General features: G+C 33.1%; 1 protein-coding gene across 1 annotated transcript; it reads right to left on the reverse strand.

Annotated features, from left to right (window-relative positions):
- Positions 1-775: 775 nt before the first annotated feature.
- Positions 776-18422, reverse strand: LOC124944861 (THO complex subunit 1). The gene is made up of 22 exons (XM_047485208.1): positions 18203-18422; positions 17127-17213; positions 16086-16169; positions 15274-15348; positions 15002-15098; positions 14300-14445; positions 14095-14166; positions 11146-11218; positions 10987-11052; positions 10838-10884; positions 10482-10553; positions 10265-10390; positions 10103-10168; positions 6108-6149; positions 5590-5706; positions 5389-5471; positions 3808-3874; positions 3197-3268; positions 2994-3044; positions 2035-2094; positions 1789-1938; positions 776-1305 (listed from the first exon to the last, which is right to left on the reverse strand). The coding sequence occupies exons 2-22, from the start codon at positions 17127-17129 to the stop codon at positions 1057-1059; spliced, it is 1818 nt and encodes a 605-aa protein (XP_047341164.1). The 5' UTR covers positions 17130-17213; positions 18203-18422; the 3' UTR covers positions 776-1056.
- Positions 18423-18887: the final 465 nt, after the last annotated feature.

An 18887-nucleotide genomic window follows, 5' to 3' on the forward strand; every position in this document is an offset into this window, starting at 1 on the left:
TTAATCTTTATCAATGGTTCAAGAGCACAAAACCTTCACCTTTCGACAAGTTCAGTTTCACATCTAGGATCCACCTTCATCTTTAGTTGCTGGAAGAGGAAGAGAATTCATCTATGACTGAACTGAGATGAAGGAAAAAGATGATCTGAGGAACAAATGCATTGGAGAAGGAGTATGATGAACAGTGCTTATGTCTGTTTGTTTGGAACTTATGATTAGTTTTTAGCTTGGGTTTTGAGAATTTCAATTCCAGACCTATTTTGTCTAGAATTCAAATAAAAAAAAAAATACTCCCAATGCAGAGTTGAGCTCTAAAGTAATTGTCAAGGAAGAAAAATATTGAGAGTCAAAAGTGATGGAAAAAATGATAATTTTAGGATACAATAAATAATTTCAGGAAACAAAAAATATGAAACTTATAAAGCATATTGAATTATTGATTCATTGGAAGAAAAAGCTCATGGGAAGCCATTGTCATAATTTTTTCATCAATCAACACCCAAAAGATTAGTAGGGAGTGGATATAAAAGAGAAACAAAAGTGAGATGCTATCCTAAACAAATGCTTTAAAATAATAGTAGCCACAGTTCTAGCTAAATTTGAAGACATTTTACAAAGGCTACACAAAATCATTGAAGAAGATAGAAAAATCGATAAAATGGTGAATAAATATAAACAAGTCCATCGGCAATTGAGTACACCCAATCTTAAATACTCTAAATATTTATTAACGGTAGCCATTTTAAGTAGAAAATTACTTTAAAAGCGAAAGGTATGTTGTCTTGTAATGACAAAGTTAGACCAAGCTGGTATTAAAGTAAACTATTGTTTAGGACACAACATAAAAAACTACTAGATAACATGATTTGAGAAATCAAAAACATTCATATCCAGAAACAGGGATTTCAACAAATATAAAAATTTGATGATTCTAACTAACATCATCAGAAAGAAGCGATGAGAAAGTTTACACTTAATTAGTTACAGTTTTACCAAACATCATTTTATGATATAAATGTTTGCTTCAAATAAATCATATCCAAGTCATTTGAACTATCAGATTGCAGTTTCAAAATCAATCTCTGCATCAGCTTCCCCATATATCATTCCTGGCTCTGCCTCCACATCAGCTTCAATCTGGCCGGGCTCCTGCCCCCCGTCTGTAGTATCTGAGCTTATATTGTGTTGGCCATCTGGAGTTCCATTGGCAGTTGCAGTATCAGTATCCATTGCTGTTGTTGAGTCTTCAAGATCTGGCCTACTTCCTTCAGCACCCTCAGTTTCATTGGCAGGAGGAGGTGCATTCTTGCATAAAACAAAATTACATAAACCACAGAACCAACACAACAAATATGCAGACAACACTTATATACGAGATAAGACATATTTTGGGGACATGAAAATAAAAGATATGCTTCTATTTTATGATGGATCATGGAACAAATTGTACGTGATAAATAAATTGCTAACTAGTAATCAATGTTATGGAGGCTTTTATGCAAAAAAAAAAAAATAAGTGTTATAGAGAACCAAGATTAATGTCTAGTAGTGTAAGCGGTTTAAAATTATTTACAAGTCAATTTTCTAAAATATTTTGTTCCGAGGTGGGGTCAGTTACCTAAACTTCATTTACTACCAAATTGAGGCTTAAACCTTTAGCATTTTGAAATGAACTAACTTTGTATTTTTATTTATTTTGTTAGGAAACTGTGTACGAATAAAATTGAGGCTTATTTTCTCACATTTCATTTCTCCGCACCATAAGGATTAGCTATTCAAATTACGTACCTGATTTTCTTCTGTTTGGTGTGCAACACCTTTAGTTTCTTCCTTTTTAGCTCGTTTAGACCTTTCATTAGGTTTAGCTTGATATTTGGATCTCACATCAAGAGGCAACAGTTCAAGGGGCACAACTCCCTCTATTCCATATTCAGTAAACTGCAATAAAGTAGAAATCAATTCCAGATTATGTTCACCTTAAAAAAACAACAAAAAAAACTTAAGATTGTAGTTTACAAGAAAATTATATCGTACTCTAGAAAATCCTTCAAGATCGTGTCTAGCTGAAAATCTGAGGCCTTTCCAACAATAAACCTACAATCAAGTATGACACTTTTTAATGAAAGGCAGTAGTGATATAAAATATCATCAAGACGAAAAAATATTAGGCGCAAGCAATGTGTTCAAATAAAACAATAACCTAGGGGCACATACAAAAATGATGGATGCGCCCAACATCAAAAGATGTGCATGCAACAAAACAATAGTAAGACAAGATAAATACACTGTACTACTCAAAAACCAAAAGACACCTTCAAAATTGCCGGATGCAAGACAAACTGAGCACCACAACATAGTCAGCATTGATCAAAAGTCGTACAACTCAAACCAAGGCCCAAGCAAAAGACAAAGCAACCCAAAAATAGGCAGAATCATTCCAAGTTGGAGCAAAACTTTCAACACACTTCTTAGGGACAAATCGCAACCCGACACAAACCCAGCAAAGGAAAACACTCCCCAAGTCATCCTGTATTGAGTAAAGTATTCTCAATCAATCCCCCACTCTTTAGGCAAAGTTAGTTGTAGTAAATGTTAGAGAATTACAAAGCGCATACTCTTCGTAATACAAAACATACCCATAGATGTCTATAACTACTAATCATATCTTCTAATTCTTCAAAACAGCATGTTATTTCTATCATGTCACACTTCAAAGATAAAAGCAGCAAAGGCACACTCTAGCACACTACATTTATAAATTGCAAAAGTTGGTTGCTATGACATAGGAACATCCCACTATAAGTCATCCAACAAGAATACCTAAGGTAAATAGGAATCATCATTGTTTAAACACATCCATAATCATTAATTTGAGCACAGTAAGTACTGATTTAATGATTTCTTGAACTAATGCTTCTGAAACTTAATTTGAGCACAGTAAGTACTGATTTCATGTACAGTTATATTGGATCTAATAAACCATTATAACTAACCCGGTTATTCTTGTGGTGGTATTCTTCCTCAATTCCAGCAGTTATGTCCATCTATCAGAACACAACAATTCTAGTAAGAGAAGCTAATTATCAGAAGCAACTAAAAGACACTCAGAACCTTTGAGCAATAATGAGAAAACAAAGGAATCCATCTAGAACAAACTAGACATGTTTGTGATTATATAGAGCATGCAGTTGCTTACATCTTCAGCCAAGGGTTTCCAATATTCAGTGACAGCCGGAGTACGCACTCGATGAGAATCAGTTAGAGCATTCTAGACATATTGGAAAACAACGAGGTATGAGAAAAGGTAAAAACATAATAAAAATATTAAGAACTTAAATCAAGAAAAGGAGAAATATGTCAAAATAATATTATCATTGGATAAAGACAAATAGATGTTCAGAATTTTTGTGTGAAGGAAAAGCTTCACTAAAGACCATGGTTAACTCCTTATTTTAGCCTCAATCTTCATATAGCTCGGTCCATATCATAACACATATAGTATAGAACAAATATAATAACTAGTATGTAAAACTCCCTGCAACTGGAGCACATATTGATCTACAATTTCTAGTCCTGATATAATATAAAATAGAGAGACAACAACAAAAGTTTCTTAAGCGGCACAAATCTTGAAGGTTTTAGGGAGTTCAAAACTTTTTTTGCTGAACAAATTACAAACAATTAGATACTCAATCTTAGTTTGTTTTGTGTTTTATATTACTTCAATATTATCATGTGTAAAAGTGCATAGCTGAAATAATTGTGCAAATTACATACTTTCCTAACTATAAACAAAAGATAATATACCGGATTTTGATCTGCCCATTTCCATAGCTGGGAAAGTTCTTTGTTCCCAAGTCTCCATCGTGGTCGCCTGTTGAGATATAAGGAAAGTAACTTTTTTTGTGAAAGGGATTGGAGCCAAATTTGAATGGAGTATGAAACAATATCAACTTCGAAGGAGCATGCCAAAAGAGACTGAAATCATGACTACGAAGATGTATCAAATAAAATTATTATGCCCTTTTTAAAAATAATGATATTTTATTATGTAATTAGGAGATTTATTCATTTCATATTCTAAGTTTGGCTTGGTTTAAGTGAAGTATAAGGATTGTTTGACAATTCATGTTTGGAACATAGATGTAAATTGGGTGATGTGTTCAAACTATTATTATTAATACTGCAAATGGGTGATAGAAGTTAGGGTTATACACTATAGAGGGGATGTTATAAGGATTGTTTGACAATTCATGTTTGGACCATAGATGTAAATTGGGTGATATATTGAAACTATTATTATTAATACTGCAAATGGATGATAAGAGTTAGGGTTATACACTATAGAAGGACAAAATCATTGTTTGGAACATGTAAATTGGGTGATGTATGGAAACTATTATTATTAATACTAAGCATTGGAATTCCACAGTGAGCACATGTGGTAAAATCTCCAATGAGAAATCTTCAGGAGTTGTTGAGCTCATACCATGTGAGAGGGCAAAAGGTTTTGAAAGGGGTAAAAAACTTGATTGCCAAATTTTGTATTATCATTATGAATACAAGATAGACTAATATATACTTGATATCAATGTTGAATGATATGACTACAAAAATAGACTAATATATACTTGATATGAATGTTGAATGATGTACATCGATCCTAATAAGTCGTAATGAATGCTCATTTTGAATTTGAAAATTAAGTCATATCAATTTATCCTAAAGACTAGGGATATTCCTTCTAAATTAATCTTTACCTAAATACTAGGGGGATGGACTGATCTCACAGCCTTTTAACCACTTAAAGATAAGCCTCAAGTAAATAATTACCTAACACTTAAATACCCTAGTTATACCAGGATTTATCCACTAATCAAATATTCCTCTTAGTAATTATCACTTGGCTAACAAATACTCTTTGCGATCTGGACAAGGAAATGGCCATCTACCCTTCTGCTCTATTGCCCCATGGCCAAAGATATATATGTACACTCCTTCAAACCATCTTACAGTTCCAGTGGATAATACAACATACAGTAGATGATTTTGGGGAGCAATAGGCTGGTTGGTGCTCGGATAAGAACATAGGTGCAGATTGGAAGCCAATCCCTCTAATAATGAGGTGGATGCTATGGAAAGAGCTCAACAGAATACCCTTATAAAATAAACACTTGCCCAAGTTTAGACAGCTTGTCAACACCCAAACATCTATGCTTACTTATTTGCTTATTAAAACAATTCCTCACAACTAATTGATATCTTAGTCCTCTATCTTAAGTAACCATCTACAAGTAATCACATATGAAAGCAATTTTCCTCCCATTAAAACCAATATTCCTACAAGATTAACAGCAATAAACATATAAATTAGTGTGCTGTTCATACCTCCTTTTAACTCCATCTTGTCCAGATTTCTTCTCCGTAGGTGGCTTTTCAAATGGTGGACAACCATCACGTTTCCACCACACCTAGAAAAGCCAAAAAGTGGGAGTAAAATGAAAAACATGGTGATCGCATATAGAAATTGTAAGATAAATTAGTTTACTTTTCTTCGCCTACACACGAAGGGAATAAGAGATTATATACCCAATTTCTTTCACGCTCCAAGATGTGCTCAATGCTAGAAAGAAACTCTATTCCTTTAGGTGGAGTCATTTCAAGAAGTTTCTTTACCCGATCCTCACATGATCTTATTTCTTCCTTCTGGGTCACCCAAAAATAAACAAAAAAGAAACATAAATTAAAATTCAGAAACACACATTATAATTGTGTATAAATACATTGATCATCTGAACACTAAAAGATAAGTTATGATGTTGAAATTAATCAATTGTTTTGGTCATAAGGGAGTAAACCTTGCAAATTTGAAGCTTTCATCATACATGTATCAGTACAACACTTTCACCAACATTCATACTGAAATACAACTAAGATTTACAATACAGGCACCCTGAAAGCAAAATGCTATCTAATGGACCTGTCTGCAGACTCTTCAGCTATGTTGCTCCCTATTACACTAAAAATCATCATCTGGAAAGAACGATAATGATAACTGGAAACACATGCAAACAAGATGTGTATAAATAAATAAATAAATCACTAACCATTGTTTCAGAAGGCAAATCCTTATCACTCTTTCCTGGGGCCTGGTAAGTATAGAAAAGAAACAACTGTTAAAGAAGGGAAAACAGTAAAGTAGAAACAAAGTGGAGAAAATTATGAATGCGACAGTACTATATAATAAATCATCATTCCCATATGCAAACAAGATCCATCTTCCTAGATCTTGTAAATCAAGATGTCATAAAAATAACAAGCATAAATTGACGTAAAGTATGATTCGACAATGTCGTTCATAAGTGCCTGAAAGGTTGAAGGATTATTTGATAACATGAATAGGATGACTAGGAATTGACAATTCCCTTCATGTGTTTCAAATCTTGTCCTTTATAGATACTCACTTTTACCCACACCACCAACAAGGTTAGAATTTCAAAAATCACAACAAAAACATTTATCTGACACTTGAACCACAAAATGCTAGAAATTTCCTTTTAAAATGTAAAATTAAAGAATTTTCATAAAAATTTAAAATAACATTCTGATATACCTTGAACTAGAATTATGTATAAATCTTGAATAGAGAAGTATAATGAATAAAATTATAGAAGAATTATATTGAGATGAAGAATGAAGAATGAATGGAGAGAGATAGAACCATAACTGCTAGGATGAATATAATGGGGATGAGAGAGATAAACTCTAACAAAAGAATTCAACTAATCATTTTCATAACTACTCTTAATAACTAATGTTCAATTTATACTACTATATTAATAAAGGTCATTTATCATAACCTAATACCCTTGTATTACATTCATTTGCATTCAAATTTGAATTTTGAATTCAAATCCTTTTTCATGTTAGATCCATTCACCCACTAGTTTGTGGTGAGGGGTGGTGTCCTTTTTATCTTTCTTCTCCCCCCCTCTCTCCAGATAGCTTTTCAAATAACCCCAAATAAAAGAAGCCTCGACTGATCTTTCACCTTTCAGTGGACCACAATGCAACAGATACAGAGAAAGGTATGATGTAATGGGTCGGACTTAACCCATTAGTATGATGTAATGGGTCGGACTTAACCCATTAGTAGTTAGTTGGTTTATTATAAATAGAGTAATAAAATTTTCTGTAAACTGTTTAGAAACATTTTTTGCATTCCACTCTCGATTTCAATAAAAAGCTGACCTTTTTTTGAAAAGAAAATTATAAATAGAGTAATAGTTAGGGATTATGATAGCAGATATTAAATGTTGAAACACAAAAGACTGTTTCTCATCTCTGGCGCTTAGGCTATTCAATTCTCATCTTTATTTACTTGTTTCTTCGTATTATTTCACTGTAAATCCTATATCTGAGCATAGAAATTTAAACCGTTAATAATCGTTGATCGTTCATTCCAGGGACCTTTCCTCATTACTGACTGATTATTATGAATTCAGAGTTCCATTCAATCAAGTTGGTTGCTGATGCATTAACAACTTAAGTACAAAAGATGGGAAGAGATGGTGGCTGCTAGGAACAAAAGATGGAAGATGCATGACTATCATGGAAGTTATGATGAAGATATTAGAAAATAGGACAAGCAAAATGGATTATCATTCAGATTTGCTCCAAATAGATATCAGTCGAGAATATCTGCTTCAAGAATCAAGAAGAGGAAAAGGAAGCATGCCAATCAACTTCGTATTTGAAGGTTGGCACAAAAGATGTTGGCAAAAATGAAGTTGAAATACCGGAAGAAGTTCGAGATGAAGCGGTTGCACCGTTGTTGGAAAAAGATCCAGATGAGACGGCAACGAACTTAAATGACTCCATAAAAGGTTCTATATTAAACATTGTACCTTCTCTGTTTTCATTGTCCAGTCCGTTTAATCAAAGTTTTGATAAACTGAAATCAAGAATAGTAGAAGGTAGATTTAGCCAAGTAGCAAATATTCATTTGATCTTGCTGCACTTGCCCTTTTTGAAAGTAAACTATTTAGAAAACTTTTAGTGGTGGAATCAACTCAATCTATATTGGAAAAATCGCGAGATGATAAAAAAAAAATCTTGAAGTTAGAGCAAGGTAGAAAAGTATCATCAATGTATGGCTGGAGTTAGAGCCATGCCTATGGAATAGAGACTTGTTGAAACCTATTCGGTATTTTGTGTGAAGGGAGAAGGAAGCACATGAAATGAAAACTCCGTCGAAACTCCCTTATTTGACTCCAGTGTTACAAAAAGTCATTGAAGAAGTCTATCATATCCGTATGAATATCTTTCAAGTTATATGAAATTGATATTAATAGACCAACATCAAAAGAAGTTTCGGTTTAATCATATTATAAAGCAAATGTACAATAGATTGGAAGTTGTATGGTGTGCTCAACTTCAAAAAGAAAAAGAATATGGAATGTCTAATCATATTAGCCTATGCGACTCTTCCGCTACTTGACTGGCCGAAATGAGTGACAAAGCAACTTTGGCTAACAAGGTTAATTGTTCTTGGTTTTATTTCAATCATTATAACTATTAAGTTGCAAAGAAGAAAAGAAACAAGACAAGAGACTCAAGGAAGAATACATAAAGAAATAAAGAAGAAGAAGAATGAGAGTTGTTATATTTTTATTTGGTAGAAGTTGTCTCAATTGAAGAGAGAGAAGGAGTTGATCACTTGAAATGGAGGAAAAGATTTCGGACTGCTCAATTTAAAAACAATAGGGCAGAAAAACTCTTATGTCTCTTAGAAGCTAGGTTAAAAGATTGGTGGAGGTGGCTGATGGATTGTAGAAAGAGATTAGTTGTCTTATTGGGCTGCACAGTAAAAGATTGAACTTACTTATTGGTATGGTTATAAGGAGTGGGGCTGACATAAATAAAAGAAGGAAATAAGAAAAGGACACATAGTGGGATGAGGAAGCGTGGTGGACCTCTGATGAGATATTTTCTCAACAAATGGGCAACAACTGATATTACACTTCATGGTTGACACTTGAGATTTTCAAATGGACCAAATGGGGAATCAAACTTGGTGGACTACTATGATGTCATTCCACTTTTTCAAGGTGAAGAAGTCCTAATGCAGAGAGTAATGTAGCAGAGACAGGGGATAGGTCTGATGTAATGGGCTGGACTTGTTGGTTTATTATAGCTTTATTTTAAATAGAGTAATAGTAAAGACTTATGATAACAGATGTTTAATGTTAAAAGACAATATTGTTTCTCATGTTTGACTTAGGCTATTCAATTCTCACATATATTCTCTTGTTTCTTATTATTTTTATGTAAACCTTATATCTGTTGCACAAACTCTCTGTCCTCTCCCTAATTCTCTTCTTTTTTTCAATCTTTTGACAGACAGCTTCCTACATTTCCTTCTTCACTAAGCATCAAACCCAATGATAACCAGACCAAAAAAATCAAACTCTTCCATTTTGTTTCAATTCTAGTTGCCAAGATCATGGTTGTGATAATGCCAAATTAGATGAGATCTCATTGCATAAAAAGCTAAATGAATTAGAAAATATATCAGCAATTAATATTCAAGAGTGGCAGGATATACTCTAACAAACTGCTCGTCAAACAACAAACTAACAACAATATTTTTTACTCCTGAATCAACCTTTTGGTTCCCGATCTTCACGTGCAGTCGATCAACCTCCTCCAAAACATTATTCTTGGCTACATGCCTAACTTAACCATCTCTGCTACTTTCTAGTTGTCTAATCAGTATAACCATCTGCCTCACGTTGATATTCATTAGGGTTATCTAACCCTCGAATTAGAAAATATGATATCAAATTAGGAAGATTTTATTTATTAGCATATTTGACTATATACTATTTCCTTAAATGTTAGATGTGAAGTGTATAAATAGAGGCTGGTACTCTAGTCTTAAATTATTCAAAAATAAAAGAATGTATTCTTCCTCGTCAGCTTTAAAAAATCTCACACTGAGCAAGCCATTGAAAACAAAAATAAGAGGTGGCTAAATGTTTCCATTTTCCATTCCTTATTAGTGCACAGTAACAAAAAAACAAGATACAAAATGATATACCTTTAGATAATCAAACAAAATAAGGCATTGAACAAGAACATGCCGCCGAAAACTTGGATCTTTCAGCTGTAATAGAACAAACCAAAGAAAAAAATTAATAAAACCAATATTATAACTATTAAAGTAATTTCAACCACTAGCTGTACTCATAAAATTCATTACTTCAAGACCCATGAGTTTACTGCTTGTAAGATATTTGATGCTAAAGGTTGTTGCTTCGTCCTCGAGGTTATTAATGGTTGCTTCTTCATCTCTTAAAGGTTGCGCCTCAAATGTATTCAAAATGACCTACAAATGCAAAAAGACATATATACTATAGATCACGCAGCATGCAAACATAAAAAGTCTAAAATAAACAAAGTTTTGAAAGAAAAGTTACTGCCAAACTGGATGTAAATTTCTGCCACTTGGATGGAGCGAGTGTTAAGGATGGAGGGTTCGAAAAATATTCCTGAAACCCATAAAGAAAGTTTTGTTATACAAGAATGAGAATTATTATCTCAACACCACTAGTTACACATCACTGACATTCAAACTTGCAAAGTTCAACATTTTTACTTGAATAGATCAACTATTAGAATAATTTCCTTCAGTTTTACAACACTGTTGCTAACACAAATTTCAAGTATTAAATAAGAGAGAATATATATTTTTCTTAGCGATAGAAAAGATAATATGTATCTGAATAAAGAGATTTGCAGTTCAACACATGTACAAGAAGTATGATGCATTTACCTGTAAACCCCAAAATGTCTCATAGAAGTTGAAATCAATTGAGATACCTGGCAAATTATAATAATGGCTAAGGTTATTATATAAATGACACGTCAATCTTCACAAATGCAGAAGAATGACATGTAAAAGTTGCAGTACTCATGTTTTACCATCAGGGGCTTCTTTCTCATACTTTGTGTCATTTGAAGTGTTAAAAACCCCCTTGATATTTACAGCTGAAAGCATAGAAAAAATAGCACAATGTAATACAAATAGTTAAAAGTAGACATAAGGCATAAAGAATGTGAAAGAATAGCTTTCACAAGTACCTGAACGTTCTGACAGTGGGAAAAAATGAGCAAGGAACATAATTATTCTCCCGCAAAACACCACATCATTTGCCTACAACATCAAATAACAATGCATTAGCTAAACAAAGTTGTAGTTCATAATGAACTGATATTTTTTTTTCTTTAAAGGATAAAACCATTTCATTAGTCCATATTTTGCGAATACCGTAAAAGAGTAATAGTAAAACCCGTCAAAAACAATTGAATGCATATTATAAGAAGATTTTTCATAAGTTGCAACAAAGAAAAACATCAAAGGACAACAATAAATAAATTAAAAAACACAGTCCGGGGTGACGATGTTCTGCGTTAACGGCTGCCCAGTCAGCTCCAACGACTAGTAATAGGCATCAGCGGAGGATTTATGGTTGCCATATGGGATTTGGGGAGTCACCCAATGGGTGCATCAACAAACAATTTCCGACATCAATCTTTCCACTCCAGTCAGGGATCCGAATAGCACTCAACATCACCCTCCAGTCCAGATCCAGTACTTTATTCATACGAGAAAGAAAGTCAGAACTGCACTAGGTGTCCCCAGATCCGACGACGGAGAGGGACCACCTTTGATTTCAGTTGTTCAAAAGAGGCTCTCCAAGGAAATGAAACTTAACTGTCAATTGGGGTTGCCATGTTCTCTAACCCTAGAGCAGAACTCTCAAGCCACAGGGAAAAGATGAGAGAAGTTGCTCAAGCCAAAATGAAACTAACATTGTTTCCCATAATGAACTGATATTTGGCCGGTTCTCTCACAATACTTGAATATCCTTTGGTTGTTATGCTAGCATAACTTCTTCATCCCCATGTAGTTACCATTCAATTGGAAAAGAACAATTTATACTAGCCCTAATAATTCTGACTATAGTCTTCTTTACTGTAGTGGAGATCATGACTTCAAGTTATAAACAACTATAGAGTCCCTCCAGTTCAATTGTAAAGGTGTACATGTGTCATCCTTTCATGAAACATTGTATTGGACAACAAACAAATCACCTACACAACAAGGCAAGATTTACTATGATATTATGCTCAGTGAATCTCATTGTAAGGAATACAAGTTTCATGTTCATAAAATAGTAATTCAAAGTCTCTCTCCAAATCTCCGAGAGTTCTCTCTCAGTCTCTCCTCTTTCTTCCAAGAATCAACAAATTCAATTAAGGGTTCGTATTACCTCTTCCTCGCACGTGTGCCTTGCCTCAATCCATCTTCTTCTAGTTATATTCTAATTCTTATTAGAAAAGCAAAAGAAAGCAAGAATGAAACTCATGTTTGAAGGTTTCCATTAAAGAAAGAATCAATCTCCCACACCAAAAGAATGTCAGAACTAGTCATAAATGCTAGATCACCACATATTGGAGTCGAAGTCACCTAAACCTTGATCCACACTGGATCCAATGTCTCTCTAATCGGTGTTGCACACTTGCACCAGAGTAGACAACTACCGCCACCCGTGACAAAGTACATTGATTCGTCATTCTCCTTCTATGGCGCAGAATATTTGAAGAAGAAGAAGAATTGTTTGCAAAAGTTCCTAATGCCCATCAGAAATTAGATTAGGGTTCTTTTCTATTCTTTTTGGTTCACAAGTCAATTTTATATATTTTTCTAAAAGGAAAGTATAGGAATAAAGAATACAAACAAATTTATATACTTTTCTGGTTCACAAGTCAATTTTTGGTTGCAATGTCTTCTTTGAAGCAAAGTAGGTGCCTTATGATTTCGAGTTTGCAAGACGTTTCACTGTTGTATGATCAAAGCTTTGTCTTGCTATGATATTAATGGGGAAATGAGTATGTTTCTTGAAATTAATTTGGAAGGTTGATGGCTTTATCGATTTCATGATTTGCCCAAGCTTGAGCAACTATGCATGCACGCAGCACATATTTGCACTCAAATGAAACAACTCCAACAACCAACACTTAAAAGAAGGAGAAGAACACATTGAATAACCGGTACCAAGAGTGAAAGATGATATTTCATGTATTAACTCCTCAAGATTGTCCCAAATATTACGAAAATAGAGCCAGAATGTCATTTTACGAAGATCGTTATTTATGGTCTTATTGTAAATTCTAAAAAGATTGACAAGAATTAGGATAATAATTATCTCATCTAGCAGATTGTTGGGAATATTGATACGAAAGATGGAATTCAAAGTCAACAATTATCATTATCGAGTACATGGATCTATTAAGAGATTCAATATGTTGATATATCCCATATGTTGGAGTTCATTCTAGAAAAATCATCAAATTGTGGAGGAAGGTTTTCATCTTGATCTATTGTTGCTTGACAATCTATTTTGACTAAAATACTCAGGTTGCAAGACAAAGGGTACACTCAGATTTCTGTTTGATCGAGGACGTAAACAAAGGTAAAAAACTTACGAAATATGGTTTTCCAAAACCCCGTGAAATAAATGGTTGAAATGCAAGTGAAGGACATCTAAATAAACCACTGTTGGGTTATTAAGTCATTTAATGTAATACATTAAATAGAATTATAGTTAGCCTATAAATAAGGGGAGAACCGACTGTAGAAAATCAAGTTTAGTTTTAATAAAATAGTAATTATAAGTCTTTTTCCTTCTCTCCAAGAAGCTCTCTTTCAATCTTCCCTCTGAAGGATTTGTATCTCATACTACTACTCTCACCCAAGCACATGCAGAATTTTGTAAGTTTATGAAGTATAGCATAAGGATATTTGGGTAAACATCCTGGCTAGCCTTAAAATAGAGAATATTATATATTCTTTTATAGATATATTCGATGATAGATATAGCTTATAACCATTGGACATCCTTATTAGCTATATATGTACGAATCTAATTTGCCAACTTGCAAAGAAAGGAAGTCAATATGAAACTATCATTATGTCAAACACATATAGAGAATATAGCCCAAAAAACTCGAAAGAAGACTACAAACCTTTGACAAACGGCGAAGCAGTTGATTGCATGTCCTCAACATTACAAGCTTTCCTCGAGCAAACAATTCTGCCTTCATGCATATCATAAATAGACAAATACCAGACATCATGATAATAAGGTACAGGTACTAGAAACCACTTGAACTATTAAAACAGCTTATAGAATAATACAACTTATTGTGACCATGAAGGAATCAAATTTACCTTTCCTAATATGTCTTGCTTGCTTTCAATGTAACCAAAGATATCTTTGCAATTTCTCATTGTAGACATTTCTGTCAAGTCTTCCAATAACTGAAAGATCATACCAGCTTCCACATGTTCTTTCTCACATAGATAGAGCACAATGTCTACAAAAAGAAAACATAACAAGTATATAATAAGTGCTCAAAATAAAGCATGAATCTATGTAATATTTTCAGATTCATCAATTCTAGGATATATATATACAAGGGTTTGATCCTCGAGGAGGTTGAGGGAATAAGAAGTTTAGTTAGTTTTGGATTACATTAATGATAGGGAGCACCATATACCCCACAATAAATTTTGCATGTTTTAGGCACTTCTCTTTGATTACATATTCAATCTATTTGATTTTATTTATAGTCGTTAATATCTAAGTTTGCAGATTTTTTCTCACATTTCTCTTTTTGTTTTACTCCCACATACTACCAAAACATTAGACAATAAACATCTTGGTAACATTGATCTCTTTCCTTGTCCAACTTGTTTCATTCTCTATCTGATCTATTATGTCAACACTACCTACTGATCTCTAACTGTTATTTTGTTTTCAATATTGTTAGTTTAACCATTTAGATCTTCTAAATAGAGTTATCCGTTTATAAATTCCGAAAGAAAAAAAGAATTTTAAAAATATCAAAAGGCAGTGCAAGAAAACACAACCAAGAAGACGAGGAATGTGAGCTTGTGTAACATCTTCTCCGCCAGCAATCAGTTGCCCAGATTCCATAATCTTCTCACCGGACTGAACTGCAGATGACTGTTACAGTAAAGCATATAATTAGCAACAAATTTTAATAAAAACATTGTTTCGGCAACAAACATTATGAAACTTTCCAGCATTATAGGTCTCATATAACCAAACTCTTACTCTTTGCTCCTTGCTTAAGAAAAATATAACTTAGTGGGGAAGAATATGGAAGTATGTAACTCACCACAAGCTCTTGAAGTAATGTCCTAAGTATATTTTCCAGCAATTGATTCTCATCTTGAACAAGTTTTGTTTGCTTCTGCGGATATTTTAAATCAACGAAAGGACATGTCCATAAGAATATCCAGAAACAACATTGGTCAAACAAAATTTGGCAATCTATAAAACAATGGGAAATTCAATCAAATGAGAATCCTCTATCCTAGCAAAATATCAAACTGATGAACAAAATTCTAAGGAAGGATTTCCTATGAAACAAAAAAAAAAATACTTGCAACCGAACTTAAGTAGTACGAACATCATGTGAATATAATAAGTCATAAATGAGATAGGCATTCAGCAACACTAAAAACAAGTTGTCAAAATGGAATAGAAAAATATATACACATTACAGTTAATGTTATTGGTATTACATGTATAAAAATAAATATGGCTTCAATGATACACTTTAGGTACCACTGAAAATATCATTTATCTATAACATTAAACAGAATTAAACTAAAAGAATTTTTCTACATAATCATTGTGTACTTCATAAATTTAGAGAGAAAAGTATCAATGTTAATAATATGTAAGTATTGGTATTTGATTTTTGTCACATTGACAAAAGTAAAAAAATAATCATTTGGCTAAAAGGTATGATCTAAAAAAAATTCAATAGCACAATCTAAAAGTTTTACAATGTTTTTACACATTTTACACTGAAAAAGTTCAATCACACTTTTCATACCAAATGCAAACAAATCATTTTCATTTTAACTTTGACAATTTTCAAAAGTGATGGAGATTGCTCTTAATATGTAAATGTTATACAACCTGTGGTTTTATAGCTTCTTGCACAATTTTAAGAGCAAAATTTTCAGGTGGTCCTTCCTCCAAAATTGCCCTCCTGAACAAATCCTGGCACAACAACCAGAGGATTGTATGTTAACCTTGCAGGAAAATATAATTAAAGCAAGGATAAAACAAAAACCAACACATCAGCACTAATGAAGGTTTGATTAATATAAACACAAACAGAGCTTGGCTTCAATCATCAATGTTAAAATGATGATGACAGCCAAACTCAAAAGATCCAGGATGCAAAAGAACTCCACCAGTAATTGAATCATTTACTTAAATGGAAAATTCAAATGAGCTAATGGATTTGGGACCTAAATAATTATTCATATTCACTTGAATAAACAAAAAAAAAATATGGTTACAATCAATTTTAAGAAATGAGATACTGGGAATGTTTGTTGGCCACCTTTATTATAGTTTGCTGGAAATTATAGAAGTATATGAACTTGAGGAAGTAAGAAAAGGGAGTGTGATCTTCTCACAACCATCTGGGCCTACACAAGAGAAAACCCTAAAAGGTGTGCAAGGACCAGCCAGGAACAACTCTAGACTAAAAGAAAAAAATGGGTTACAAAACTGTCAGGATGGTTCAAGTTCAACTCGGATGATGCAATGGTAACTTCTAATTCTAAAGCTGGGCAGGAACTGATAGGGACCAAAGAAAGATTGGTTTGTGGATTTATATTATTGGAGTTGGTCTATTCACCATAAATAACTATCGAGGCATTTAGAAACTTATGGAAATAATCAAGGAAAGAAAACTGAAACGGCTATTATGGTGTAAGCAGTTAATTGCTCATCAAGACATTGCATTTAAATTCAAGTCTTGCACTTAAAAAAATGCAGGGAAAGTAAATTGGTTCAAGAGATAACCGCATGTTGCAAAGCAAACAGAGAGGTTTTATTAATGGAAAGCAAGAGAGAGCCAACCACACTAGAGATATCCGTCCTCCAAATTTCCACACATCCTACATAAACTCTTTAGACAACCATACCATGAGAGAAAAGATTTACCATGATGGAGATGTGTTTCAACCGAACTATCTTAGAGTACCGGTCCTGAGGTTTGGGCTGCCCAAGACCCAACTTGTTTTCCTTTTCCTGAAAAAAATGTCATACAAGCAAAGACATAATAAACAAATTAAATTGAAAGAATTAATATACCTAGCAAATTCATATACAGAACAAATTCAAGCAAAGACATAATAAACAAATTCATATACTACTAGACAGAAGGCCATGTTATTACAGAACTAATACACATAGAAAATTCATACAAGAAATATTTTGATTTCACTTAGAACGCCTTAAATTGAAGTGGGGGTCATGACTTTGGGGTCGTGCTAACTTCCTAAATTAAAAAAGATAATAATAATATAAATAAATGTTTTGAAAGAATTTGCCATTTTGCATCTATTCCATCTATTGCTAGTATAATTAATAGACAAAAGGTCACCAATGTTATCAAATCATAAACATTGACCTACATTCATTTCACATTTTCTAAATTCTTGTTCTTTATCTCCAATAGTATTATTTTGTTCATCACTTGTTTTTTCATTCTATTGATTATTTTGTTCATCACTCGAATCAATTATGTTCTTAAGCTTCTTCATAGTCACATTGAGTAGCTATTATAAAAAACAATTTGTTGTTTTCTTAGCAATTAGTATGCATTTTATTTACATTTAACCTGATTCATAACTTTTAAACTACTTTACTTATTACATAACAAACCAGTTCAAATATACATTATTATATTTAAACAAGATACTATATCCATAAAATACTAACATTATACTGTATTTGAACTAAATACTGTATCCATTCAATCCTAACATACTAACATTATACAAACTAAATACTGTATCCAGTATATTTGAACTAAATACTGACATTATATTTGAACTAAATACTGACATTATAGAAATCAATCTCTATCCAATGAGTATCAAATACTGTATCAATCTGAACATAATAGTAATACTGTATATACAATAGGTATCAAATATACAAGAAAAATAAAAAAGATTCGGAAAAATGGCAAGGCGAGGAACTCGATAAAAAATGGGAAGACAAACGATTCCTACCTCAACGGAGATGCAGTTGTCCCGTGATGTCTTCCTGAGGTGAGGAATGAGGACCGTGAGGTTGAGGATTGAGCCGTGACGATGTTGCCGTGGGTCTGCCGAATCTTCCGTCTCAGTCTTCCGGGAACTTCCGAATTGGAGAAGAGACTAGAAGAACTGAAGATGAGTAGAAGACGGCCGGAGAAGAACGGAAGAAGACTGCCGGAATTTGAGAAGAACGGGAAAAGATGCGATAGACCGAAGGAAGTAAGAAAAAAGGGTTTTTGTCATGTAAATTTCGCTGAGTAAAACCGTTCGAGTTCACGAGTCAACCGGAGAAACGTTGCGAGTTAAAAAAACTGGTTCACAAGAAAATAGCGATTAACTCGCTAAACTCTTTAAATTCAGTAAAATTGATAGATTTATTTCTTTGTGTTTTTCCTATTTAAATTTCATATCTATATATATAATGATACTTAATTTTTAAAATGTCTGAATTGTCGGGTTGAGAGCTGTGGTTAATTTGGATATTTGGGTCGGATTGTGGGTTGACCCGCCCATAAACTTAAAACGGTTAAAAATAAAATTAAAAATGGTAGAGGTATATTTTAAACTTGCAACCTAACAAAAACAAGTACAATCTTTAACCAACTAAATTACTAATACTTTATATATTAAATTCAATATTAAATTCAATATTAAATTT

The sequence above is a fragment of the Impatiens glandulifera genome, chromosome 7, assembly GCF_907164915.1.
Source record: "Impatiens glandulifera chromosome 7, dImpGla2.1, whole genome shotgun sequence".
In the NCBI taxonomy this organism is placed as follows: domain Eukaryota; kingdom Viridiplantae; phylum Streptophyta; class Magnoliopsida; order Ericales; family Balsaminaceae; genus Impatiens; species Impatiens glandulifera.